The sequence below is a fragment of the Chiloscyllium punctatum genome, chromosome 41 (assembly GCF_047496795.1).
Source record: "Chiloscyllium punctatum isolate Juve2018m chromosome 41, sChiPun1.3, whole genome shotgun sequence".
Lineage (NCBI taxonomy): Eukaryota > Metazoa > Chordata > Chondrichthyes > Orectolobiformes > Hemiscylliidae > Chiloscyllium > Chiloscyllium punctatum.
Genome location: NC_092779.1, coordinates 26,789,939 through 26,816,731, shown reverse-complemented (window position 1 = coordinate 26,816,731; position 26,793 = coordinate 26,789,939). Strand labels below are relative to the sequence as shown.

Below are 26,793 nucleotides of genomic sequence, written 5' to 3'. Positions count from 1 at the left end.
CCCTTGTTGGCCTGTCTACATACTGTTAGGAAACCCTCCTGCACACATTGGACAAAAACATACCCATCTAAAGTACTTGAACTATAGTATTACCAGTCAATATTTGGGAAGTTGAAGTCCACCATAACAATACCATGTCACTCTCGCTCCTACCAAGACTTATCTTTGCTATCCTTTTCTCTGCATCTCTGGAACTATGTGGAGGCCTATAGAAAACTCCCAAAAGGATTACCTCTTCTTTCCAGTTTCTAATCTCAGCCCATACCACCTCAGTTGATGTGTCCTCAAACATCCTTTCTGCAGCCGTAATACTGTCCTTGCCTAACAATGCAATACCCCCCACCTCTCTTACTATCTTCTCTGTTTTTACTGAAGCATCTAAATCCTGGAACTTGCAACCAATTCCTGTCCCTGCTCTACCCGTGTCTCTGAAATGGCCACAACATCGAAATCCCAGGCAACAATTCATGCAGCAAGTTCACCCATTTTATTCCAGATGCTCCAGGCATTGAAATTGACACTTCAAACCAACGTTTTGTTTGCTGGTGCCCTCTTGCAACCCTGAGCCTTTATTTCAGACCTCCCTTATCTCAACCTCCTCTACACTCCAACTACAATTTAAGTTCCTATCCCCTTGCTGAATTAGTTTAAACCCACCCGAAGAGCATTAGCAAAATTTGTCCCCCAGGATACTGCTACCCCTCTGATTCAGGTGAAGGCCATGTGGAGGATCCACCTACCCCAGAAAGAGCCCCCATTATCTAGGAATCCAAAACCCTTCCTCCTGCACCATCCCTGTAGCCACGTATTCAACTCCTCTCTCTCCTGATTCCTCGCCTCATTAGCACATGGCACAGGTAACAAACCAGAGATAACAAATGTCTGTCCTAGCTGCCACCCTAGCTCCCTGAACTTCTGCCTTAAATCCCCATCTCTCTTCCTACCCATGTCGTTGGTGCCTATGTTGCTGCTCCCCCTCCCATGCAAGGATCCCGAAAACATGATCAGAGAACTGACAAGCAAGCACCAAGCTATAGCCTGACTGATGGCAAGATCCTGTCAGCTCCTTCCTAAAGCACACTGCCCTTGAGCTGGCTTTGTTGGGTTATTGCCCACCTGTTTGTGAAACTTGCCTTTGCAAAGAATGCCTGGGAATTTGTTGAGCTTCAACCCAAGTAGCTCCACGACACAAGGTTTTGTACTCTTATAGACCGTTCCCAGGAATGCACACCAAGACAAACATCAACTGTGCCAGGAGGACCATCAAATCAGTGAAAGATGCTTTGTTCCACCCAAAACCTGTTGGTCTTCTAATGTAGAGTTATTCTCAACCGAAGTGTGAAAACCAGCACATGCCAAAGTCAGGTCTTTGCATTGTGATTCACTAAAGCTTGGGGGAAGTCACTGTAAAGGCTTACTGTCTGAGACCTAGCACTGTGCATCTCAATGTTTTGTGTTCGTGTTAAAGTATTACAAACATATTAGAGGCATTTCAAAGTTAAATATGTTGCATAGGGAACTTTGTAACAATGGCACTTCCCATATTTTGTACTTTAAAATATTTAGCCATAGGTCTACATACCTGATAATGGAATGTATTTGCTAATTGTGTAGGCTATTACAATTGTACTTGAAGCGGTTTGAAAATCCTGCAATATACAAATGGATGTTTTGCTTACAAATTTTATAAATAAAATATATTTTTGAAAAGAAAATGTAGAAAACAGGGATTTGCCCTTAACAAGAGAGAAAAAAAATACATGGCCCAAAAACAGAAGTGTTGGATTGTGCTGGGTCTCAGCAGACGCACTTTATCGGATATTTGTGGGCAGCAATTTTTCATACCCCAAATTATGTTTTTGTTTCTGCCAAAGAGTTCTGGTTCATGTACAAGTGCTTCAAGAATTGAAAAGAATTGAACTCTTTAGAGTAAATTGCTTCAGAAGGCACTATCACTAACGTAAAGCCTGATAGCAAAGTCCTTCATGGATAAGTCTTTAAGGTTTTGGAGGATGTGCTCTAGACCCTGGAGGACCTTGAAAAAGAAAAAGAGACCAGCATTATTACAAGTGCATAATTTACATTGCTAAAAACAAAGCTCGCATTTATATAGCAGTTAACAGGTAAGGAGTAGACTAGTTTTTTGTACATTTCACCATTTGACAAAAAAAATTCCAATTATTTCCTTGAAGGATTTCAGAAGTAATAGTGGAGGGGCAAATAGTAAAAGGAGATGGTGTTACTGCAAATAAAACCAAGTAAGGCCACCATTGACCTGAATAATAGTGAAACTTGAAGAAGGGAAACGTGGGGTGCAAAGCAGTTGAGGAGAAATAATGCATCATATTCATAAAACTCAAACTATATTATTTTAACTTTGGTTGGCCTGTTTTAGAAATGGAAACCTAATGGGAGAATTTTAAACAAGGAGCTCGAGAAAAGATGGGCAGATCTAAGAAGCAACTATACATTCATGGTGTGGAAGAAACAAAAGTAGGAAGTAGATGGAGTGGCTAAAAGGAGTCCAAAGTGTGTGCAATTTCTCCTCTCAAGAAAAGTTTCATGTTAGCCAGTGTGAACCAATAACAGTGATGTGGAGGCGCTGGTGCTGGACTGAGATAAACAAGGTCAAAAGTCACACGACACCAGATCATAGTCCAACAGGTTTACTTGAAATCACAAGCTTTCAGAGTATTGCCCCTTCACCTGATAACTTGGTGTTGTGTGATGTTGACTTTAGCCACTAATAGTGCTATGTCACAGAAAGGAAAATAAGATAATCATTAATTCAGTGAAGATTCAGTGAGGGATCAGGCAAATGGTTTGTAGATTCCATTATCGGGACAGGACATGGGGAAGATCAAGAAGAAGGAAATAAAATGAGTTGAGAACTCTAGTGAAAGGCAATGAGAATCAGCAGCAAAAATGAATGAACAGACGATTGCAATCTTAGGGATAGTTGGCATGTCTGTGTGTGTGGGAAATCATGTCTCACAAACTTGGTTGAGTATGTTGAAGAGGTAACTGAGAAGATAGATGAAGGCAGAGCAGTTGACATGGTCTACATGGACTTTCACAAGGCCTTTGACAAGGTTCCATATGGTAGACTGGTTAGTAAAGTTAGATCTCATGGAATCCAGGGAAAGCTAACCAATTGGCTTGACAGTAGGAGACATAGGGTGATGGTAGAAGCTTGTTGTTCGGACTGGAGGCCTGTGACCAGCGATGTGCTGCAACGAATGGTGTTGGGTCCATGGCTTTTCGTCATTTAAACAAACAAACAAACAAACAGGATGAGAATAGTATGAGGTATGAATAGTAAGTTTGGGGTATGGTGAAAGTGAGGAAGGTTATCTATGAGTGCAACGAGATTTTGCTCAACTAGGGCAACGGGCTGAGGAGTGGCATGTGGAGTTTAATTTAGATAAATGTGAAAAGTTTAGTTTTATAAGACAAATCACTGCAGTTAGTAGGAGGCCCTGGGGAGTGTTGTTGAACAGAGACCTAGGGGTAAAGGCACATGATTCCTTGAAAGTGGTATCACAGTAGACAGGGTGATGCAGAAGTTATTTGGCACGCTTGCCTTCATTGGTCAGAACATTGATTTTAGGAGCTGGATTTCGTGTTGTGGTTGCCCAAGACAATGGTGAGACCAATTTTGGAGGACTGCATACAATTCTGGTCGCCCTGCTATAGGAAGGATGCTATTAAACTGGAAAGGGTGCAGAAAAAATTTACAAGGATATTACTGGAAAGGTTGAGCCATAAGGAGAGACTTGATAGGCTGGGACCTTTGACTCTGGAGTGTTGGAGACTGAGGGGTGACCTTACAGAGGTTTATAAAATCATAAGGGGCATAGATAAAATGAATAGCCAAGGTCTTTTCCGCAGGGTAGGGGAGTCCAAAACTATAGGCCATAAGGTTAAAGTGAGAGTGGAAAGATTTAAAAAGGGACTCAAGGGGCAACTTTTCCCACACAGAGGGTGCTGCATATATTGAATGAGCTGCCAAAGGAAATGGTAAAGCAGAGTACAATTACAACATTTAAAAGACATTTGGACAAGTGCAAGTTGATAATGTTTAGAGGGATATGAGCTAAACACAGGCAAATGGAACTAGTTCAGTTGAGGATACCTGGTTGGCATTGATGAGTTGGACCGAATGGTCTACTTCTGTGCTAAATGAATTATTAATAATTCATAAAACACATTTAATACTGAGAACAGTAGGAAAATCTCAGGTACAAACATCTCACAAAGCAAAATCAAACAAATAACACTCTGATGCAGGAGCATACAATGTGAAAAATCAAGCCCCTCCAAACCACAATCAACAGCTTCAGTGGAGGGGTGTGCCTATTAAAGTAAAATGCTAGTTATACACCTACCTCTCATCCTTGACATCATTGGTGGTCGCATTCCTGGAGGAATTCCCACAGGAGCTCCTCTGCCTGAAGGCATCCCAATCGGTGGTGGTGCAAATGGAAGTCTCATGCCAGGAGGTGGTCTCATAAAGCCTGAAATGTGGAGATTGATGGGATGTTAGCAATTTGCAGTGTTCAGCACTGGGATACCTTTCGCTGTCATTTTATCCTGCTTCAGCAGCATTCACCAGAGCAGACGGGCAACTATGGTCAACATTGCCCTTAAATCTGCAAAGGCATGCAGAAGAAAACATCTTCCCTCTGTGTAGAAAGTGCTCAACTTATTCAGCTACAAAGAAAAATAAAACTGCAAGATCTCTAAACATTGAAACATTTAAGAAAAATAAAGATAAAAATGTAAAACATGGATAAAAGCCTGCATGTGCTGATTCAATTTTCTGTCAATATTCTACGGTCACTTCATAGACAAGACTTCGATCTTTTTGTCGCCCTGGCATTATGTTTTGCTTATTTATTCATCGGGTGTGGGCATCACAGGCTAGGTCAATATTTATTGTCCATTTCCAACAGTTAAGAATCAACAATATTACTGTGGGTTTGGAGTCACGTGTAGGCCAGACCAGATAAGGACGTCAGATTTCCTTCCCCAAAAGATAAGGGGTGGCACAGTGGCTGAGTGGTTAGCACTGTTGCCTCACAGTGCCAGGGACCAGAGTTCAAATCCAGCCTCAGGCGACTGTCCGTGAGGAGTTTGCGCATTCTCCCAATCTCTGTGGGGGTTCCCTCCAGGTGCTCTGGTTTCCTCCTACAGTCCAAAGAGGTGTAGGTTAGGTGAATTGGCCATGCTAAATTGCCCATAGTGTTCAGGGAGGTGTGGGTTATTTGTATTAGTTAGATGAAAAGTAGAGTGGTAGGGGAATGAGTCTGGGTGGGTTGCTCTTCAGAGGGTTGGTGTGGTCTTGGGCTAAAAGGGATGCTATGCTAATACTAAATCAGACTTTTTATACGATAAATGATAGTGCGGTTAATAGTTTTCATTAGACTAGTTTTTTTTTCCAGATCACCATCTACCATGGTGGAATTCCAGGCTGAGTCTATACAACATTATCTTGAGGTTTTGAATTAGTAGCCTAGTGGCATTAGCACTACACGCGACCTACCTCATTGTACATGGGACGCCTAGTTTTACCAGTAATCGTCAAATTTACACATACTGTACACTGCATTAACCAGAGCTAAAAATAAAAATGGTGGAAACTCTCAGCACATTTGGTCATAGAGAGAAAGGAGGAAACAAGCAAACAATTTCCAGTATCTGCAGTATTTTGCTTCCTTCTACAGTTTAGCCACCAGGTCACAGACTAATAAATCACTCAGCATTTCATTTTGTAAAATCAATTCCGGAACTTTAACTATTTGAATTTGGAATGATGCAATTGCAAGTTTGCCAAGAGAGCTGATAAGGAAATATCACTCTGCTACTAGAATGAGCCAAATTGACTGACATTACACTGCCGGGATACTGTGAAAAGGAATGGTTAACAATGTGAGGGCAAAAAAAAAAAGAATTGGAATGTAATTTTAGAAATTGTTATGACGAGAGAGATCATTATGACTTGTACTTGGTGCAGAGCTCTAAGTTCAAATGCTCCAACACTTCTACTCTGAATTAGGATAGGACAACTTGTTTGGGTGTAATTTTTAACACCACTACCTGGGTAGTGATCTAACAGAAAAGATTATTTTTCCTTTAGAGCATCCAGGTAGGTTCTCCAACAAGCAGACAATCTAGTCTATGCCAGATTACCACTCAGACACAGAGTCCATCTTGCATATTTAAAATACAAGTTGAACAAATGCATATTGACAATAGTCTCCAAATCTTGCCCAGGTCAAATGCTGTTGGTGCCAATCACTGGTAAGAGAATCGACGTTTCGGGCATAAGCCCTTCTTCAGGAATGAAGAAGGGCTTATGCCCGAAACGTCGATTCTCCTGCTCCTTGGATGCTGCCTGACCTGCTGCGCTTTTCCAGCGACATATTTTCAGCTCTGATCTCCAGCATCTGCAGTCCTCACTTTCTCCTAGCCAATCACTGGTAGCCAGTATCAGAACAAATAGACATTAACCTACCTGGCCTTGGCTCACCAAGAACTGGCGGAGCACCTCTCACTGGTGCATAAGATTGTGGGACAGCAGAAAAGCTAGGAGTAGGCACGATTCCAGTTCCTCTAGTCTGAGGGGTCATTTCCTGAAGAAAGTGCATACAACACAATTTTGTACATCTACAATGCATAGATCAACCACTTATTGGTGACAAGAATGATCAAATATTAACCAACAATCTACAGTGATCAGCTTGCAAAATGCTAACTGTCGTCAAATGAGAGAAGAGAGAAGAATCTACAAGAATCAAACAACTTGATGAAAGTATAGAACATTGCCAAAAAACATTAGTATCCATTGAAGGAAATTTAAAAATGTTATTCTTAGAATTCAATGAGCTGTTCAAAACAAAAAGATCATCATCTTGCAGTAAACATTGGGAATTCTTGTAAGGTATGGAGTCAGTTTCCAAAATCCATATCAGATGTCAAGTATGGAATCAGTTCACACAGTGGGAGCACAATGTAACTTTTGAGAGAAGATGAGCAGATAGGGATGACTAACTAATGGAATAAAAATAAAAGAGGTAAGCATTTAACAGTCAGCCAAATTAATACTATCCAATGCTCTGGAGGATTAATACTATCATCCTCCTTCTCCTCCAAACCAGTATATCAAGACCTACACACATCAGAAAGTACCAGTTAGCCTGAAAAATACACAGTTGTTACTGGCGTTCCCTCTGGTTATTTCTTCTGTCGAGTGGACCTCTGTGGTCTGTGGACAATAGGGTTTCTGAAACCAGAAGTTAATGCTGGAAAGAGGGTCGCTATGCAAATTGGTGCACACAGAACCTGAGTAACTGCACTGCTGTGCAGTTTAGAGGGAAGGTTAGCTGTCACCATGTGTTAACACCACCAACGCACAGCAACATATCCTGCCTTTACTGTGCAGCAAGGCAAATCTCCAGCGGGCTAACTGCTAAAACAAAGGCCGATTAAAACAGCGAGCAAAGTTGCTGCTTTTTAAAGAGGGGCAGGAGTAGAGAAAATAATGGTTTAAAAAGGTCCCATGCTGACTGACGGATGGTATCCTGTGGTTTGACAAATTCTCTAGTTTAACAAAAGCCCAATTCTTTAAGGGTTAGGAAGGAACAACCTCCATCTTATCAGAGATATGCATTTAGAAGTAGAATCTGAAATGTGCAAAGTCAGTGGTTCATTCTTACCTGCTGTGAAGGACCTCCAACACCTCTTATGGGCCCCATTAGTCCTGCAGGTACCTGAGCCATTGGTATGCTAGCTGGCATCCCTCTCCCTGCTGCTCTACCAACACCAGGACCACCAATAGGAACTCTCGAAATGCCAATCTGCACGTAGAGGGTTTTGCAGAATATTAATCCTCAGAAACTGAATAATTTGGTAAAATAAATTCAGAAATTTAAACTAGCAAGCAATCTAAACTTGGTTACTCCATCAGAGCCCACAATTTTAATTGCAGTCTACCTTGGGATTCTCGTACGTAAACATAACTCAATGTGTCGCTCGGTTGCTTCGAATTCCATACATTCATATTCCTTCAAAGATGGGACGGGAAGTTTTGGATACATTCCATATCTTTGACATCAGCACTTTCTGGAAATCAGCTGAGGCATCAAAAAGCAAAATACCCTCTTTCATTGTCCATTATCTTATACAACACACACTCACTATTTATGTGACCTTATAAATTACAATAGTGCATTTAAAACTGCTGCTCATAAAAAGGAACCTAGTGGGTGGAGCCAGTATGAATTAAAACAGAAGCATACTGGGAAAATGCAGCAAGTCAGGCATGGAGAGAAATAAAGTTAAACATTTCAGGCTAATGACCTTTCATATTGCTCTGCAGCACAATTACAAGCTTTCATTTACTTTGGTACCTTTCCACATTCAAAAATCTTCAAATAAAAACAAACTGATGGATTTGTTCAAGGTGCAGTGACTACCAAAGACACATCAATCACACACAGCTAGATACACAAACGTGGTAAAGCACTTGCATCCAATGTTTTATTTTTGTATATTACAGAAGTGCCAGCACATCAGGAGAGAGAGAGATATGGTATCCAATTTGCACACAGCAATATCCCAGAAATGAGATAATGACAGATGATTTTTTTCAGATATTAGTTAAGGGAGAAATATTGTTTGGGATACACTGGGAGAACAGCTATGTTGATGTTCAGCTAATAAAATGGCATTTTTTTACACCCATCCAGGGGAAGAAATAACTTTGGTTTAACTTTGTACCTAAAGAGACAAAATGTCTGATGGTGCAGTAGTCCTGGAAGAATCAGTAAATAATGTGCTCAAGTAGGGCTTGAACCAATGACCATCCAAAATGAAATGAGTACTACTACTGAGGGCAGCAAAACAAAATAATTTAACTGCTTTATGTTAATTTCAACATATTATGCACTAAATATTATTCCTTATTGACATTTATTAAAATCACAACTATCTAAATTTCCCAATTACAGACCACTTCATTATTGGAAATATCTCCTACTGCCTCACAAAAAAAAACATTAAACATCCAAATACCTATTTTTTTTTCCAGGACAAGTGGGGTTTCCATAACTGGAGTGCCAATAAACATGAAGTCTTTCAAACACATTGCCTAATTGGGTACATCCACAGCTAATTTTGGAAACACTGGAGATGGAAAGATTCTAAAACAGCACTACATCTTGTAAAAATGCGATTTAATTGAATTTAACACTTGAACATCTGAAACAGTATTCTTTTTCTTGTAATTAGCTTTGTAACCTCCATGCCCCTCACCCAGTCCCTTCCCCCAGCACACTAACGTATACAAGACAATAGAGAATGCTTCAAGGCAAACCATGAAGGACAAGCTGACAACCAAAAGAGATTAGGCCAGATATTTCACAAAATAAATTTGATAATGGAATACCCTACTGACAAAATACATTTTACTGGGGATATTGTTGCACACAGTGCAACATTTATAGGAGGGCAAGTATAACCAAGTAAAAGGAATTGGTCAACTCATCAGACATTACCCTCTAGATTACAGGATCTCATTGACCATTCACATACTTGAGTCAGCTCTTCCCACAACCCAGTTTTCAGTGTTGCCCAGATTTAGTAGCGTAGTGTTGTGTAATCCACAATCTCCAGTGGAAGACATGTACTACCTTGATGCAGACGCAGAGTGAAATTGACCCAATTATTTCCAATTAGAAAATTCTGTGCCCAAAACATTCTAAATATCTTGGTTATCTGGGCAGGTACTTGGATCATTCTTGACTCATCCATGCAGACATCCATTTACCAGCTCAATACTTAGAATAATTTCCAGTTTGACCATATAACACGCAATTTCAAAAATGTGATAATCATTGTTAATTGTGAATTAGCTAACGATCATGTTTACACTGAGAACGTAGTCAAGATATCCCACCAGAACAGGACAACCGATGCTTACTGTTATGCAAAGTAAAAATCAAAATTCTTTACTGATTTACTCCAAGGTCTTCCCAATCTATTACTGCAATGTCCCACAATTCTTTCAGAAAACTCTGCCACCCTCACCCCAAGATCGTGTTCACCTCCCTCACTCCATTACTGGCAGCTTCTTCATACACTTTCATTCACCAAATCCTCAAATCAGAATATTGAAAACTTTAACTTACATTCTGAATGGCAGTATATTGGGAGATTAAGCATTTAACGTATTTGCTTTTATGCATCCTGTAGCAAAGTACATTTAACATTCCTTTTCCCTCGTAACAAGTTTAAGTGGAGGGAGTGGGAAGGGATGTAATGGGAATAAGTGCGAAGTATACCTACATCTCTCACAGGAGGCCCTTCCACAGTCATCGTCACAAGGGTTTCCCCTCGAAGCAACACAAGGCCAAGGGCTCGTTTTTCTTCTCTCTCACCTTGCTTGGAGCTCTTTGACCTACACCAATCAAGCGAACAAAAAGAAAAACCTTATAACAATTCTTTAGAAAATATTCAAATAAATACTTTAAAAATAAGCAGCCAAATCTCATAAGGCGATACTAGGACAGGTGGTGAAAGCTTTACCAGAGATATAGCTTAAGGAGGACCTGAAGGAGGTATAAAGGAAATTTCAGAGCCTAAAGCTCAGTCAAATGTAGGCACATCCAATTATTGTTCAATGACAAAACAATCCACGGCATAAGCTAAAATTGGAGGAGTAGATAGCCTAAGGTGGTAACTCTGAAGGGGGCTCCAGAGGTAGAGGGGCAAGACAATGGAAGGATTTGCAAACAAGCAGACAGCCAGAAAGAAAGAAAAAGCCCTTTCTGGACAGGAATCGATGTAACCCAGCGAGAAAAGGGGTGATAAATGAACAGACCTTGGTGTGACTTGGGATAAAGGATCAAAGCCAATTCGATTATTTTTACACAGCAGAAAGATACAACAGCAATCATCCATACATACTTCAACCTTCTGAATTCATCACAGTCACAGAGAATGAGATTCATGTGTCGGTCAAAAGCTTTGAGAATGCCAATGAAAACACGGCCATCTTGGAGCACACATCGCATCCTGTAATCCACATATTGTACCATTTTCGCACTTCTTCCTATTGGCTGCAAAGAGAAAAATTATTTGCTGATCAAAGTCATTGCGAACCACTATCAGGATGGCCTATCTCAGTCTTAAACCATAACTGAGAAGATGCACACACTATGCTTTAAATCAACAGGAAACGACTTCAGAATTGTGAAACCTTTATTTTCATATAACCAATGAAAAATACACATCACAGGACTTTGGGGAAAGAGCAGGGAGTGTTATTAAATATGGAAAATGCTACAAATACTCCACAAAACTGGCAGCATGTATGGTAAGAAAGAGTTTATGGTATGAATTTCACAAAACCGAGCCAGTTGTTATTCTCAGAGAGTTTCATTGAGAGTTTCTCTCCAACAAGTTACCTCATTCAATTCTCTCCTGTTTACCTTATTAAGTGCATCACCCCTTTATAGCACCGTCACACACTCACCATTGCCAAGACCTTCCTGGCACCGCATTTAAAGCCCAGCTGTGAACGTGGTCAAAAACAGCCTGCCAGGAGATGCCCTTCACAGTTGATGTAGTGGAAATGAGAAAGGAAAGATGTGGGATGGATGCACCCAGAAGCCGGTGTCAATTAAATCAGGTCTGGCCCGTTGTGCCTGACGCTGCACCTCTCCATCATAGAGAAGGCAATGGTCCGCCTATTCAAATTGACTTTCTCCCCAAAAATACTTCAGCTCCTTTTCCAGCTCCTCACTATCTAACACATCCCCCTTCGCCTTCTCCACTGGTGCAGAGCACAGAATGCAAAAGATTCTGCAATGCACTCAATGTGGAATATACAGCAAGGACAATCCAGACCAATCTAAGCATGAAATCTCATTTTCAATTGGCCGATCTTCCACTCCAAGATGGTCCTGGTCGGAGAATGGATTGCATCGTATCTACTCTTGGCCTCATTTGGGAATTGTAGATCGGAATCATTAACCATGACTGCAGAAGGTAGTCCTTTGTCTCCCAGCAACCATACGCTATGGCTCCAGCCACTGAAATGAAGCAGGAACCTGAAAGTTAGCACAGAAATTGACATTGTGGTAAATACCATGACACCAGTCCAAGGAGATTGGCATCAGACAACAAGCAACAGCCTTACCACATCATCACGGTACATCTCAGACTCCTCAATCATGCCTGCCTTTCCAAGTTGGTCAGGAAGTGAGCTAGGTCACTGCTGGATGTGTGTTCATTGAACATCAAGAAGGATTATCAGGCTCAGAGGCCCCAAGGCACCTGACACAGAACTCGAAGATATGATACTGATGATCAAAGATGATGGAAACATTGAAGGAACAGAACTCTTTTCTATTGGTAAAGTCAACCATTTCACTGTTATGGTGCTCTCAACACATGTACAGTGTGTGCACCTGGGGAAAGGCAGCTTTATTTGCAAAGTTTACTGCCCAGGCGGCAGCACTGACCGCGACATAAGAAATGGGATGAAGCTGTGCGCTCTTATACAAATAGCATCAGTCACAGCCTTGACATGCTTGTGGGTTGAGGGTTGAGTGATCCCACACAGGTCCCCAGGGGATTTTTGGAAATAGCCAGTTGCATAGAAATTTAGCACGGTTATCATGCAAGGACTGCACAAAACACTACATCGGACAAACAGGAAGACAGTTAACGATCCGTATACACGAACGCCAACTAGCCACGAAACGACACGACCAGCTATCCTTAGTAGCCACACACACAGACGACAAGCAACATGAATTCGACTGGGACAACACTACCATTATAGGGCAAGCCAAACAGAGAACAGCCAGGGAATTCCTAGAGGTATGGCACTCATCCACAGACTATCAACAAACACATCAATCTGGACCCAATATACCGGCCACTACAGCGGACAGCTAGTACTGACAACCGGAAGCGGCAGAGACAGGCCACTATAAATGCCGGAGGAAACAGCACAGAAGTGCTTCACAGGAGGCTCCCAAGCACTGAGGATGTCACCTAGACAGGGGACGAAATGTTTGCAAGACAAATTCCCAGCTCAGCGAACAGAACCACAACAACGAGCACCCGAGCTACAAAACTTTGAACGGTTATCAGTTTGACAGCCAGTGAAATAGGATGACCATCTACCCCTTCAGTTTGCAAGCCCTGCTCCAGCAGATGACAATTCTTTAAAGGTACCCCAGGACACCCTTATTCAGTGGGAATGTTGGGAAATGCTGGCAAAGATGGAGGACTGGAGAAGATACCAAAAGAACTGCAGCCATCTGGTATCCGCACAATTGTTCCTGTTGAGATTTGTCACCATCTAACTTCTCTCCACTACTTGAGAAAACAACAACTTGTGTATTAATGAGGCAAAATTAGATAGTACTGATGTTATTGCCTGAAATTAAGGCCCTCATCACTCTCAAGCAAAATTCTCATCTAGTCAAAGCTTTGGGTGGAAAAATCAGACTTTTCATTCCATTGATGTAAAGAATTTAATTTTCCAATCTTAACATTGAAGGATGGAGACCTTTCAAATTAGGGGAGTGGGATTAATTGGTTAGCTTCTCAAATGAGTCCAGTGTCTGAATTGTCCACCATGCTTGTTTTCTGCACAAATTGAAGCAATTTAGAATCATAGAATCCCTGCAGCATGAAAACAGCCTTTCGGCCCATCGAGTTCACACTGACCCTCCGAACAGCTTCCCATCCAAACCCACAGCCCTACCCTATCCCTGTATTTCCCACGAACAATCAACCTAACCTGCATATCTTTGGACTACAGGAGGAAACCAGAGCACCCGGAAGAAACCCCATGCAGACACAGGGAGAACACAACTCCACACAGACAGTTTTGATTTCAGTCACAGGAAACTAAGTCCCTGGTGCTAGAAGGCATCAGTGCTAACCACGGAGCTGCCATGCTGCTCATCGATACTTGTGAAAGCACATTATTAGATACAAGTGGAGGAGGAGCCAAAAGTAAACTGGAGGCCTGCCAGCTGTTTGTAGCAGCTGAAATAGTTTGGTTGGTAGTGCATTAGACAAAAGGTCCTTAAGAGCATTGTGATGTGGAGGTGGTGACCCCCCTTCTGATCCAAATTCAAGTCCCACCTGCTTCAGAGAAATGCCAATATCCCTAAACAGGTTGATTAGGATAGACAAAGTCCCTGGTTCAATCCCAGGTTCTGGTAGAACTTTTACATTTTAATGCTCCTTTGCTGTGCTCCTGTGGCACACTGGTAGCATCCATACCTCTAAACTGGATTCAAGTCCCACAACCACCTCCAGAATTGTGAAATAACATTTCTGAACAGGTCTACAAAAAAAAGTCTCCAGCCAAAGTTGGATCTTTCCCAACTATTTGCAAATGAAGTTAATGAGAGTCACTAGCTTTTCAGAAATTCGGAACTCGACCACTCTAAAACAGAAAAGGTACAATATGGATCTATACTTTGAACTTTGCTCGTTGTAATTCGGATTTCTGCCCCCTCTTTTTAAATGTGATTTGCAAGCAATGGTGGGAGGATTGGAGTTGCATTCGATTAAACTGGCAATCCGAAACTGTGCGTACAGGCACTTTGATATCAATGTTAAAACTGCAGTCACATACGCAGCGTATTGGAAAACAGCAGTCCAAATCAATTTTACACACTGTGTCTCATTAGGCCGAATCCCTCATTATCAAACAGTTTTAAACCTCAATATCAGCGAGTCAACCCACACCGGGGAAAAAAAGGCAATAAGATTCTCGACAGGGGAAAGCGCGAATTTCTGTTGTAACTCAATGTATTGACGTAGATACTGTTTGGCCTGGTGCAACTTTTCCAACTCTCGTTCTCGATAATACGGTTGTTTTGTTTAAAAAAAAAGTTTGCTAGAATAATTAGAGTCAAACATTCCTTATTACAATGCATAGATCCAATTTAAGTATTGGTGTACAATTTTACAACGCAGTGCAGCTTCCTGGCCCAATATAGTCCAATCCGCCATCCTTGTGTTGCAGTTCGTCTGATTTGTCCCTGTTGAGTAAACTTTTCACCCATTTCCCAACTTACAATCGACCAGGCGGTTGCTAGACCTCGACACTTTCAAACTTCTCATTCCAGTTAGATCAAGAGTTAACACACTCATTGTTCCAACACGTTAGATTCTGTTCTAAGCAAAACATAAACTCTTCCCTCACCATTGTGATCCTGTTACTGCCTTTCCAATGCCTCCTGGTCGGCGAGAAAATTGAGCCAATCGGTGGAGACTTTGAATTTGTCAAGTACCAATCATGAGATTAGTCCCAGGTATAATTTAGCAAGATCCAGCAATTCATCTGTAGTCTGTGTTAGGGATGAGTATCGCCTTCAGCTGGCTGTGGTTATTGTTCTCAATGATAAATATCCCCTTATAAATGATTCTTATGTCAGGGGGTCTTTACTAAATGTTTCTTTTTGCAAAGGTATCATGTAAAATCTCTGATTTTTGTGCAAGGGCTGATGAGAAATCAGGTGAGGCATGCTCCTAGGCCACCACTCCTAGTATCTTCTGGTATTTGTCACTTCTCCCAGAATGTAGTATTGGGTAAGGGTTGTTTGATGTAGTTCATTGTCACCAATCCTCCTTTGTCTTGGCCTTATTTAGTGTTAGAGGATAAACCATGTAAAGCATCTACACAAGAGGCACTGTTCTTAGACAACAAGGAAGCTTATTGTGTTGTAGCAATAAGTACAAATACAGGCATAATTGTGTTACCCTGCCTGAAAGCTAGAGTTGACCCCTGTCTCTACCCAGTCCACATGACATTGGTTTCACTCATTCTAATGTAACATGAACATTAACCCCTTCAGGTCAATTAACTTATTCAACACCAAATTCCTAAATCAATAGTGAATCACAATCCTTTCTACAGTTGGAAGCTGAAAGTTGTAAGTAAAAGTTCAACATGTAGCCTGTTGAGCACAGATTTGTCATGTCACATTTGTGTCTTAAAAGCTGTCAGAGTCCCATTCATAATGGCCTTGTTCCTTGTTTAATTTAAAAAGTGAGATTGATCGAATAATGAAGAAGGTGTTTAGTATGCTTTTCTTTATTGGTCAGAGCATTGAGTGGAGGAGTTGGGAGGTTATGTTGCACCTGTACAGGATATTAATTAGGCCACTTTTGGAATATTGTGTGCACTTCTGGTCTCTATGCAATTAGAAGGGTGTTGTGAAGCTTGAAAGGGTTCAGAAAAGATTTACAAGGATGTTGCTGGGTTGGAGGGTCTGAGTTTTCGGGAGAGGCTGAATAGACTGGGTCTGTTTTCCCTGCAATGTTGGAGGCCAAAAGGTGACCTTAGAGGTTTATAAAGTCATGAGGGGGAGAGAAAAGGTCTTTTCCCTGGTGTGGGGGAGTCCAGAACCAAAGGGCATAGGTTTAGGGTAAGAGGAGAAAGATTTTAAAGGGACCTAAGGGGCAACATTTCCACACAGAGGGTGGAGTGTGTATGGAATGAGCTGCCAGAGGAAGTGGTTGGGCTGGTATGATTACAACATTTAAAAGGCATCTGGTTGGCTATATGAATAAGAGGGCTTTAGAGGAATATGGGCCAAGTGCTGGCAAATGGTATTAGATGAATTTAGGATATCTGTGGCTTAGGCAAGTTGGACCAAAGGATTTGTTTCTATGTTGTACATGTCTGACTCCCTCTGGTACCTGTGGAAATCAAAGTTCTCAATGACTAGTCCAATCTAGTTTGTATTGTGGGAAGCAGAGAGACCTGGAGTGGCTTCAAGCTCTTGTATCTGAATCACAATGGTGAGTGGAGGATTTTTTTTCTTAAGATGCTTTCTTAGTAATAATTCTTGTGGGATCCCATTTTCTACTACTTTGAATAATGCCCCATATCTCCTTTGTGATGTGACTAGCTAGTTATACATTCTATTATTTGCTACCCAACTTAGCTTGTGCTGGTCTTACTCTATTATGTCACATTTTTTTTTATTGTAGGTTTTTTGGAAACCCATTTGGATGTCATCTGATGTATTACTCTTGTTTACTCTTTATTATTCCATCAAATAATTCATGGATTTGGTCAAGCAATATTTTTCCTCTTAAAAATATATGCTGAGTATTCATTACTTCATATTGTTTCTAGATATGTTCTATTTTTCAGCTTTAATGGGGATTCTGGTTTTTTTTTCCTACCACCAATGTCAGACTGACTGTTCTATTATTCTAAAGGTGTGCTCTATCACCCTTTTTAAATATGAGTTATTTATCTGCCAGCTCTCTAATCTTGCAATTCTTCCAAATCTTAAGTCAAAAATAGTCCCTTTCAACTGGCAAGTACCTCCACTGTTAAGAAAAGCAAGAGAGAAATAAACTAATGTATTTCTTGGTCTAACATTGACTTGGTCTAACACCCATTTGTAATTAAGCTATTGAATATATTGTTAAGGACCGTGTACCAATGTATTGATGATTAAAGTGAGTCAATTTGGATTGATGAGTTGAGGTTTAGTTAGCTTGGTTGACTGGACAGCTAGTTTGCAATGGAGAATGATGCCAATTGCATGGGTTCAATTCAGCACTGGCTAAGATCTCCTGACCCTGATGGAATCTGTCCCAAGGTACTAAAAGAGATGGCAGGACAAATAGCCAACGCACTTGTAATTTTCCAAAACTCACTGGACTCTGGGGCAGTTCCAGCAGATTGGAAAACAGCAAAATGTGATGACCCCCTTTTTTAAAAGAAAGGAGGTAGACAAAAGGTGGGGAATTTAGATGGGTTAGCTTAACTTTAGAAGTGGGGAAAATGCTTGAATCTATCTTCAAGGAAGAAATAGCTTGACAGCTAGATAGAAATTGTCCTGTTGGGCAGATGCAGCTTGGGTTTATGAAATGCAGGCCATGCGTAACTAATCTACTAGAATTCTATGTCTGCGTGGGTTTCCTCCAGGTGCTCCGGTTTCCTCCCACAGTCCAAAAATGTGCAAGTTAATGAATTGGCTATGCTAAATTGCCCGTAGTGTTGGGTGAAGGGATAAAAGTAGGGGTTTGGGTGGGTTGCACTTCGGCGGGTCGGTGTGGACTTGTTGGGCCGAAGGGCTTGTTTCCACACTGTAAGTAATCTAATCTAATGTAAACATTCCAAGCACAGGGTCCCAGTACACGTGGTGTATCCAGATTTCCAAAAGGCTGCTGCATCACAAAGATGCAAGCCATTCCGTGCACTGTATGAGCATGGGTAGAGGATTGACTAACAAACAGGAAGCAAAGAGTGGGGATAAATGAGTGTTTTACTGGTTGGCGATCGGTGATTAGTGATGTGCCTCGGGGATCAGTATTAGGACTGCAATTATTCTCAATTTACATAGTTTATTTGGAGTTTGGGACTACATGTAGTGTGCCAAAGCTTGCGGATGACACAAAGATGAGTGGTAGAGCAAAGTGTACGGAGGACTGTAAAACCTTGCAGAGGGATAGTTTAATTGAGTAGGCAAAAGTCTGGCAGATGGAGTACAATGTTGATAAATGTGAAGTCAGCCATTTTGGTAGGAATAACAGTTTTTAAAAAAAAAATTATTTGAATAATTAAATGTTGGAGTATGCTGCTGTGCAGAGGCATGAATCACAGAAGGTTGGACTGGAGGTGCAACAGGTAATTAGAGCAAATGGAATTTTGTCCTTCATTGCTAAAGGGATTGAGTTTAAAAGCAGGGAGGTCATGTTGCAGCTATATAAAGTGCTGGTGAGGCCACACCTGGAGAACTGTGTGCAGTTTTAGTCTCCTTACTTGAGAAAGGGTGTAATGGCACTAGAGTGCAGAAGAGGTTCACTAGGTTGATTCCAGAGTAGAGGGGATTGGCCTTTGAGGAATGACTGAGTAGATTGGGATTATATTCATTGGAATTTGAAGAATGAGGGATATTATAGAAATACATACAACTACAAAGAGAATAGATAAGATCGAAGCAGAGAGGATGTTTCCACTGGTGTTTGAAACCACAAGAGGGCATAGCTGCAAAACTATAGGGAGCAGATTTAGGACTGCATTGAGAAGTCACAATTTGGAGATGCCGGTGTTGGACTGGGGTGTACAAAGTTTAAAAATCTCTCAGCTCCAGGTTATAGTCCAACAAGTTTGATTAGAAGCATTAGCTTTCGGAGTGGTTGTGGAGTACACAATAGTAAGACAGAATTTTTAGCAAAAGTTTATAGTGTGATGTAACTGGAATTATACATTGAAAAATACCTTGATTGTTTGTTGAGTGTCTCATCTGTAAGAATGACCATAATAGTTTCACTTTCATATGTAAATCACAAAACATTTTTTTAAAAGTTACCTTCTTGGGTTAACTGTAACAATTGGTGTCAGCCCAGATAATATGTTAAGATGTTTAAGGTGTTAGTCCCTTGTGTTCCCTGTCTGTGCCATAATGTTTAGACTGATTCTAATCTTAAAAAATGAGTTGAGTCTTATATGGGTTCATGCAATTTTTGAGCAAAGTACAAATTCATCCCACAAACACATGTGTGCATGTGGGTTTTTGCATGTCTGTTTTGTGTGGGTTTCTGTCTGTCTCTCTAAGTGGAGGGTTGTGAGAGTGTATATGTAAAATGTCTGTATGTGAGAGGATGCATGTGTGGGGGGGGTTGAGTGTCTGAGTGTTGGGGAACACTTCAGCGGTCCAAGACATTCGACCTCTGACCTTCAGGTGACCATCCTCCAAGGTAGACTTCGGGACAGGCAGCAGCGAAAAGTGGCTGAGCAGAGGCTGATAGCCCATCGGGAGAGCCTCAACCGGGACCTTGGGTTCATGTCACACTATAGGTAACTACCATTGCACTATACACACACATATACTCCTACGCGCGCACACACAGAAACGTAAGTTTGCGGGGTGAATTTGTACTTGTAGAATTACATTGTATTTTGCGCAAAAACTGCATGAATCCATGTTAATTCGCTCTTTAGATTAAAATCAGTCTCAACATTATGGCACAGACCGGGAACACGGGGCTAACACCTTCATCTTAACATCTTATCTGGCTAACACCAATTGGGACAGTTAACCTGAGAATGTAACTTTTAAAGAGTTTGTGACTTACATATGAAAGAAGTGAAACTATCATGGTCATTCTAACAGATGAGAGACTCGACAAACAATCAAGGTATTTTTCAATGTATAATTTTAGTTACATCTCACACAATAAACTTTTGCTATAAATTCTGTCTTACAATTGTGTACTCCACAACCACCTGATGAAGGAGCAGCGCGCCGAAAGCTCGTGCTTCCAATTAAACCTGTTGGACTGTAACCTAGTGTTGTGTGATTTTTAACTTTGAATTGAGAACAAACTTCAACCTGAGGATTGTGAATCTACGGAGTTCCCTGCCCAGTGAAATAGTTGAGGATTCCTCATTAAATGCTTTTAAAGCTAAGATAGATGATTTTTTTGAACAGTGCAGGAATTAAGGGTTATAGTGAGAGGGTGGGTAGGTGGAGCTGAGACCACAAAGATATGCCGTGATCTTATTGAATGGCGGTGCAGGCTCAGAGTCGGATGGACTACTTTTCCTGGTTTTTATGTTCTTCTGTATATTGGACTCTCCTCCTCAACCTCTCTCTTTGCCTGAGGCATGGTAAGTCTTGGGTTAATCTCACCATGAATAGGGAGTATAAGAGTTGGGATAATATGTGCTACAACATATAAATAGGTGTAACCCATTCAGACTCTCATGTCTTCTCCATCATTCAAATAAGCTAAGGTTAATCATATAGTGACCTCAACTCCCCTTTTCTGCCTTTCCCCAGCAACTTTTGACTTTCTCATTGATCAGTGACTTGTCTAACTCAGCCTTTAAAATAGTCAACAATCCACTGCTCTCTGGGGTAGAGAATTCCAAGAAGATGGTGATCAAACTCTGAGCTAGGACCTCCAACTATTCACTGTTAATGGCATGGACAGCACCAATAGAAAACAATGCATCCAAGCTTACCAATGACCTATGTTAGTTGGATAGATGGAAGCTTAAAATTAAAAAAAAACCATTGATGAAGTAAGTGAGTGAACAAAACTGTAATGGATTGATATCAATATATGTAATTATCAAGTAATCCATTTGGAAAGAAAATGTTGAATAATTGAATTATCTAAATGATGAAAAAAGAAAAGCTCTGTGGAGATTCTAAGATGTAAAGGTCCCTGTATATATCACCAACATCTAGTAGTCAGGTGTATAAAATATTAACTTCCATTTCTAATTGCAAAAGCTTTGCTGCAGTTGTACAAAGCCGGTCTAGACCACTTTAGGTGGATAGACATAGGAGTTCTATGTGCAGTTCTGGCACTACACCTTATCATACATAAAATGTGAAAGAAATGTGGGTCAGATTAACAAGAATGTTACTAGAGCATCAAGAGTTAGATTTTTGAGCTGTAAATATATGTACCAGGATTTTATTACAAAGAGCGCAAATATTTATCTGCTTGAGATTGAGAATCTTAACATTTTGAAAGGTGATTGGAGAGAAATATTTAATGCTGTTAGAGGAACCTAGCATAAGTAAATATAACAATGACAGGACAATACAATTTACATGAGAAGTTAGGAATTACTACTTGAAGGATGTTGGAAGTATAAAATACTCTCTCTTTTTAGTTGTTAATTTTAAGTCTAAGATTGGTGAGAAAATTTCAAAGGTGTGAAACCAAAGATAGGTGTTTGGCATTCAGGTAAAGTTAACCAAAATCTCAATAGTTAGTGGAACAGGTTCAAAAGACCAATATTTTAATCCTGTTCATTCTCCTTGTGGTCTGTTTGAAGGCAGGTCTGATCCACAACATGGAGAAAGTGAGGAGCAGATGCTGGAGATCAGAGCTGAAAAATGTGTTGCTGGAAAAGCGCAGCAGGTCAGGCAGCATCCAAGGAGCAGGAGAATCGACGTTTCGGGCATAAGCCCTTCTTCAGGAATGAAGAGGGTGTGCCAAGCAGGCTAAGATAAAAGGTAGGGAGGAGGGACTTGGGGGAGGGGCATTGGGAATGCAATAGATGGAAGGAGGTTAAGGTGAGGGTGATAGGCTGAGGTCAAGAAGGTGGTTCTGAGTCTGAGGGTTGGGACTGAGATAAGGTGGGGGAGGGGAAATGAGGAAGCTGGAGAATTCTGCATTCACAACATTGCAATCTCCACAATGGGTAGCTCAAGGAGATAGGCTGAATCCAGTCTAACTGGAATGGAGATAAAAGCCTGTACTGTTTGCAGCAACCTGATCCACTCTGAACACCAAGCCAAATAAATCTGAAGTGCTATAGCCACATATTGTGGCACCTAGAGTCCTGAATAGTGGTGGTACATAAGAACATAGCCACAGGAGCAGGCATTTTATCTCTCAAGCCTACCCTGCAATTCAATAAGATCCTGATTGATCTGCCAAAAGTCTCAACTCCACTTTTGTCAGTGCATCACAGCCCTCAACTCCACAATTTTTAAAAAAAATATTGATCTACTTCTTTAAATATTTAGCCATCACATCTCTCTCCTGGATAGAGAACTCCAGGCATTCACTACCCTCTGAGAAAAGAAATTCCTTTGACTTATTTATTAAATGTATTAAAGAAATGCACTTTACTCTTTTAATTATGTCCCCTAGTTCACGATTCTCAATAACTACCCAGTTAAGTCCCACTCAGAATCTTGAATGTTTCAATCAGATCACCTCTTATTCTTCTAAGCTCCAAAGAACAAAGGCCTAACCTGATTATTGTTCCTTTCATCCTAGGAACCAGCCTAGTGAATCTCTTGTTGAACTGCCTCCAATGCCAGTACAGTACATTCTTTCTTAAATACAGGGACCAAAACTCTGCACGGTGCTCCAGGTGCCACGTCACAGACATACGATTGTTAACTAAACTTCCCTACTTTCAATTTCTAAACCCTGAGTAGTAAAGACCAAAATTCAATTTAATTTCTTTCTGCACCTGAATGCTAACTTATGTTAAACGTGCAAGGACAACTGGAACCCCTGGTTTTTGAAATCTCTCTCCATTTAAATAATACTCTGCTTTTTGATGCTTCCTATCAGAATGCATGTCCTTACACTTTTCTACATTAAACTCCATCTGTTAACCTTTTGCTCACACACTGAACCTATTTAAATCCCCATTCTTATGTCCTCCCCACAATGTGCTCTATCATTTATTTTTGTGTCATCAGCAAAATTGGATAGATTACACTCTGCCCTTTCCTCCATGTCATCAATATTTCAAATTCAGTCTTTTGTGTGTTAACCAATCCTCAATTTGTGCTAACACCTTACCACCAAAATGGTGAGTTCCTAGTTTGTGTAATTTACTTTACAATGTAGAACCTTCTCCAATGCCTTCTGGAAATTCAAATACATTACACCTACTGGCTTCCCTTTATCAACCCTGTTTGTTTTATCCTCAAAGAATTCTAATACATTTGTCCAGCATGATTCCCTTTTCACAATCCATGTTGACTATGTTTGATTGAGGCTCCAATTTCATTCTATCATGTTGCTGACTGGGAATCTCTTCCACCCTTTCTTCTTGCCTGCCACCTGCACATGCTGGAAGGATTTATATAGCCAAACAGATTGAGGATCAACATACTAAGAGAAGACCTCCCTCTGCCTTTAAATCTTGGACTGGGACTTGGAAACCCAGAACTTCTGGTTCAGAAGCTGGGACACTTTCCCTGGGGACCACCTACTCCTGTTCCAGTGGTAAAGGCATTAAGGCTAGGCATGCCAGTGAAATTAGCTTGGTAAATTGTATCAATTCTAGTGACACTGTTAAGCCAGTGACTCAGTCATATGCAGAAGAGTCCTGGCTTAACCAAGACATACTGATGGGTTTCACTATATATAATTGCGCTGCAGTGATTTAACACTCACATTCTGGGTCACTGTATTATCCACAAATAAATATAACTTGAAAATCAAACATTTCAGTAGCATTAGGGAAAGTGAGGACTGGAGATCAGAGTTGAAAAATGTGTTGTTGGAAAAGCGCAGCAGATCAGGCAGCATCCAAGGAGCAGGAGAATCGACGTTTCGGGCATAAGCCCTTCAGGAAATTTGTCGATTCTCCTGCTCCTTGGCTGCTGCCTGACCTGTTGCGCTTTTCCAGCTACACTATTTCATTTCAGTAGCATTGTCTACCAGCAGGGTAGAGAACACTACAACTGCTCAGTCAAGTTCACATCCCAGAATAATGTACCACATATTTTGTAGCACAATTACAATTAATATAAGATGTAGAAACTGAAGTAAGCCATTCAATACATTGAGCTTGTTCTGCCTGTCATTGAGATGTACAGCATGGAAACAGACCCTTCGGTCCAACCGTCCATGCTAATCAGATATCCCAACCCAATCTAGTCCCACCTGCAAGCACCTGGCCCAAATCCCTCCAAGCCCTTCCTATTCATATACCCACCCAAATGCCTCTTAAATGTTGCAATTGTACCAGCCTCCACCATTTCCTCTGGCAGCTCATTCCATACCTGTACCACTCTGAAAAAGTTGCACCTTGGGTCTCTTTATATCTTTCCCCTCTCACCCTAAATCTATGCCCTCTAATTCTGGACTCCCTGACCCCAGGGAAAAGACTTTGCCTATTTACCCTATCCATGCCCCTCATAATTTTGTAAACCTCTAAGGTCGCCCCTCAGCCTCCAACGCTCCAGATCTTTACCTAACTCTTATCTACCTCCTTTGATTCAGGGTCAAATTTTATTTTGCTTGAAAACTCTGGGTGTGGAACAAGGAAATATGGCCTTCGAGTTATAAATGACATTTTGTCAGTAAGTTCTAGTTCATCTAATGTAATCAAAATGGGTAATAAATTTCTACTTCAAAGAATTAATGTGGAAGCAACTTTATTCTTTGGAAACAATTCATTGCTTTATCGGAAAAATCTTAAGATCACTCTGAATTGGTGGAAACATTAACCAAGTGGCACTTCTCATCCATGCATTAATTCTTGTGTGAGCCTGATACAATCCTGGATCTTTGGTGTTCTGTACTCCTCAATCAGCTGAATAACTATATTACAAAAAGATCAGCAAATACTTCAGAAGGAAACACATTAATCATACTAAAATACACCTCTGGAGCAGGTGGGGCTTGAATCAAGCCTCAGGACAAGCAAAAGGGATACTACCACTGCCCAAAACCACCAGACCCTCCATACACTGAGACCAGAACACTGTCACGGCATTGTTACCAAAAAAAATGCAAATGAATTTAAATTCTTAAAAGAAAATCTGCCCCAACTTGTTTTGAAATTGCATGAATATTTATGTCCAGCAGAGGGTGATATTTTCCAGTCTTCTGTATAAGAAATGCCAGGGCTCAGTGTCAACTACATCTAGGATCAAGCTTCAGTCAAACAGGCATTAGTTAATAGGGTGTCAGAAATACAATTTTATGGTTCCTTTTGCATTTTCCTGTGACTAATTCTGGAAGTTATTAAATGTTGAGCAGTTCTTGAATTTTTTTCAACTTTTTAACAATTCTTCAAATTGTATAGAATGTGATCTGGTTGATTGTTAATTCTTTACAGAAATATTTAATCAATAATAACCTAACTTTTTCCAGCACCTTTTAATGTAATGAAAAAATCCCAAAGTGCTATATAAGTGTGTATCCATATTCTAGTTGATTCTGAATTGTGGACAATCAAAAACATGACCAATGAAGCATGTGTTAAGAATCATTTGAAAAAGAGGCAGATAGTTTAAAAAGAAATTCTACTTTTCTTTTAAAACTGAAAGGGATGGTCTTTCTACATTGTCCCCATCAAACACTCCCAGGACAGGGACAATATTGTGTAAGGAAAAAAATCTATGCTCAAGCTCATGACAACCAAAACCTTTTATGGTAGAGAAATTCAAAGTGAGCCTCAATGGGAGGAGCATAAATTCTGGAGGGAAATAGTTAGAGAAGGTTGTAAAGAAAGGGAGATGTAAGGCCATTGGGATTTGGGCAGGTGGAATTGTAGATTTTATAATTGAACTAATTTAGACCAGGAATGTGTTAGAATATAGATGTCAGTTCTGGTTGCGAGATAGTGGGATGCTAAGGAGAGCACTGGAGTTGTGCAAGTTAGAGATAGCAATGTCATGAATGGGGATTTCAGGAGTAGATGAGCTGAGGCAGCACCAGATAAGGGTAATAATTCCAGAGTTGGGCATCGATGGTCTCTGCAATTAGATGGAAGTTCAGCTCCAGGTTCAATTGGCCGCTGGTATTCAATCTCAGACTGAAGGCAGAGAGGTGAATAGCAATATGGACAATGGGACAGAAGGTCTGGGAGAGACCAGATGCAGTGGCTTCTGACTTCCCAGTAACTAACTGAAGGCAACTTCTGCTTTTCTTCTGGCATTTGTGGTGCAGTGGTTGAGCTTTTACTAGCCCCTGAAGTGTGTCACAATATATCCGAACAGGTTGGTTGATTTTTTTAAAAAAAATCTTGAATGTTGGTCAACCAGAATGATATATGAGCAAATGGGAGAGCAGCAGCAGCAGCTGGTGGTGAGGTAAAGCTGCTCAGCAATTGACCAATCAACAGCAAAAACCTGATTTAGTACAGGCTAAAAGTAAATTCTAAATGATTTTGCACCATAAAAAGTGTAAGTCATTCTATGTTTTAATATCTCGAGTGTTCAATCCCAAGTTGCATCTTAAAGCAAAGGATGGTTCATTCATGTTCAGGCAACATTTCATCTGATTGCA

General features: G+C 40.7%; 1 protein-coding gene across 1 annotated transcript; it reads right to left on the bottom strand.

The window, feature by feature from the left end:
• Positions 1-1,971: 1,971 nt before the first annotated feature.
• On the bottom strand, positions 1,972-15,265 carry LOC140465125 (small nuclear ribonucleoprotein-associated protein B'-like). Its single transcript, XM_072560990.1, has 7 exons — positions 15,242-15,265; positions 10,969-11,120; positions 10,348-10,459; positions 7,719-7,859; positions 6,518-6,635; positions 4,389-4,517; positions 1,972-2,035 (listed from the first exon to the last, which is right to left on the bottom strand). The coding sequence occupies exons 1-7, from the start codon at positions 15,242-15,244 to the stop codon at positions 1,998-2,000; spliced, it is 693 nt and encodes a 230-aa protein (XP_072417091.1). The 5' UTR covers positions 15,245-15,265; the 3' UTR covers positions 1,972-1,997.
• Between the last annotated feature and the right edge of the window lie 11,528 nt (positions 15,266-26,793).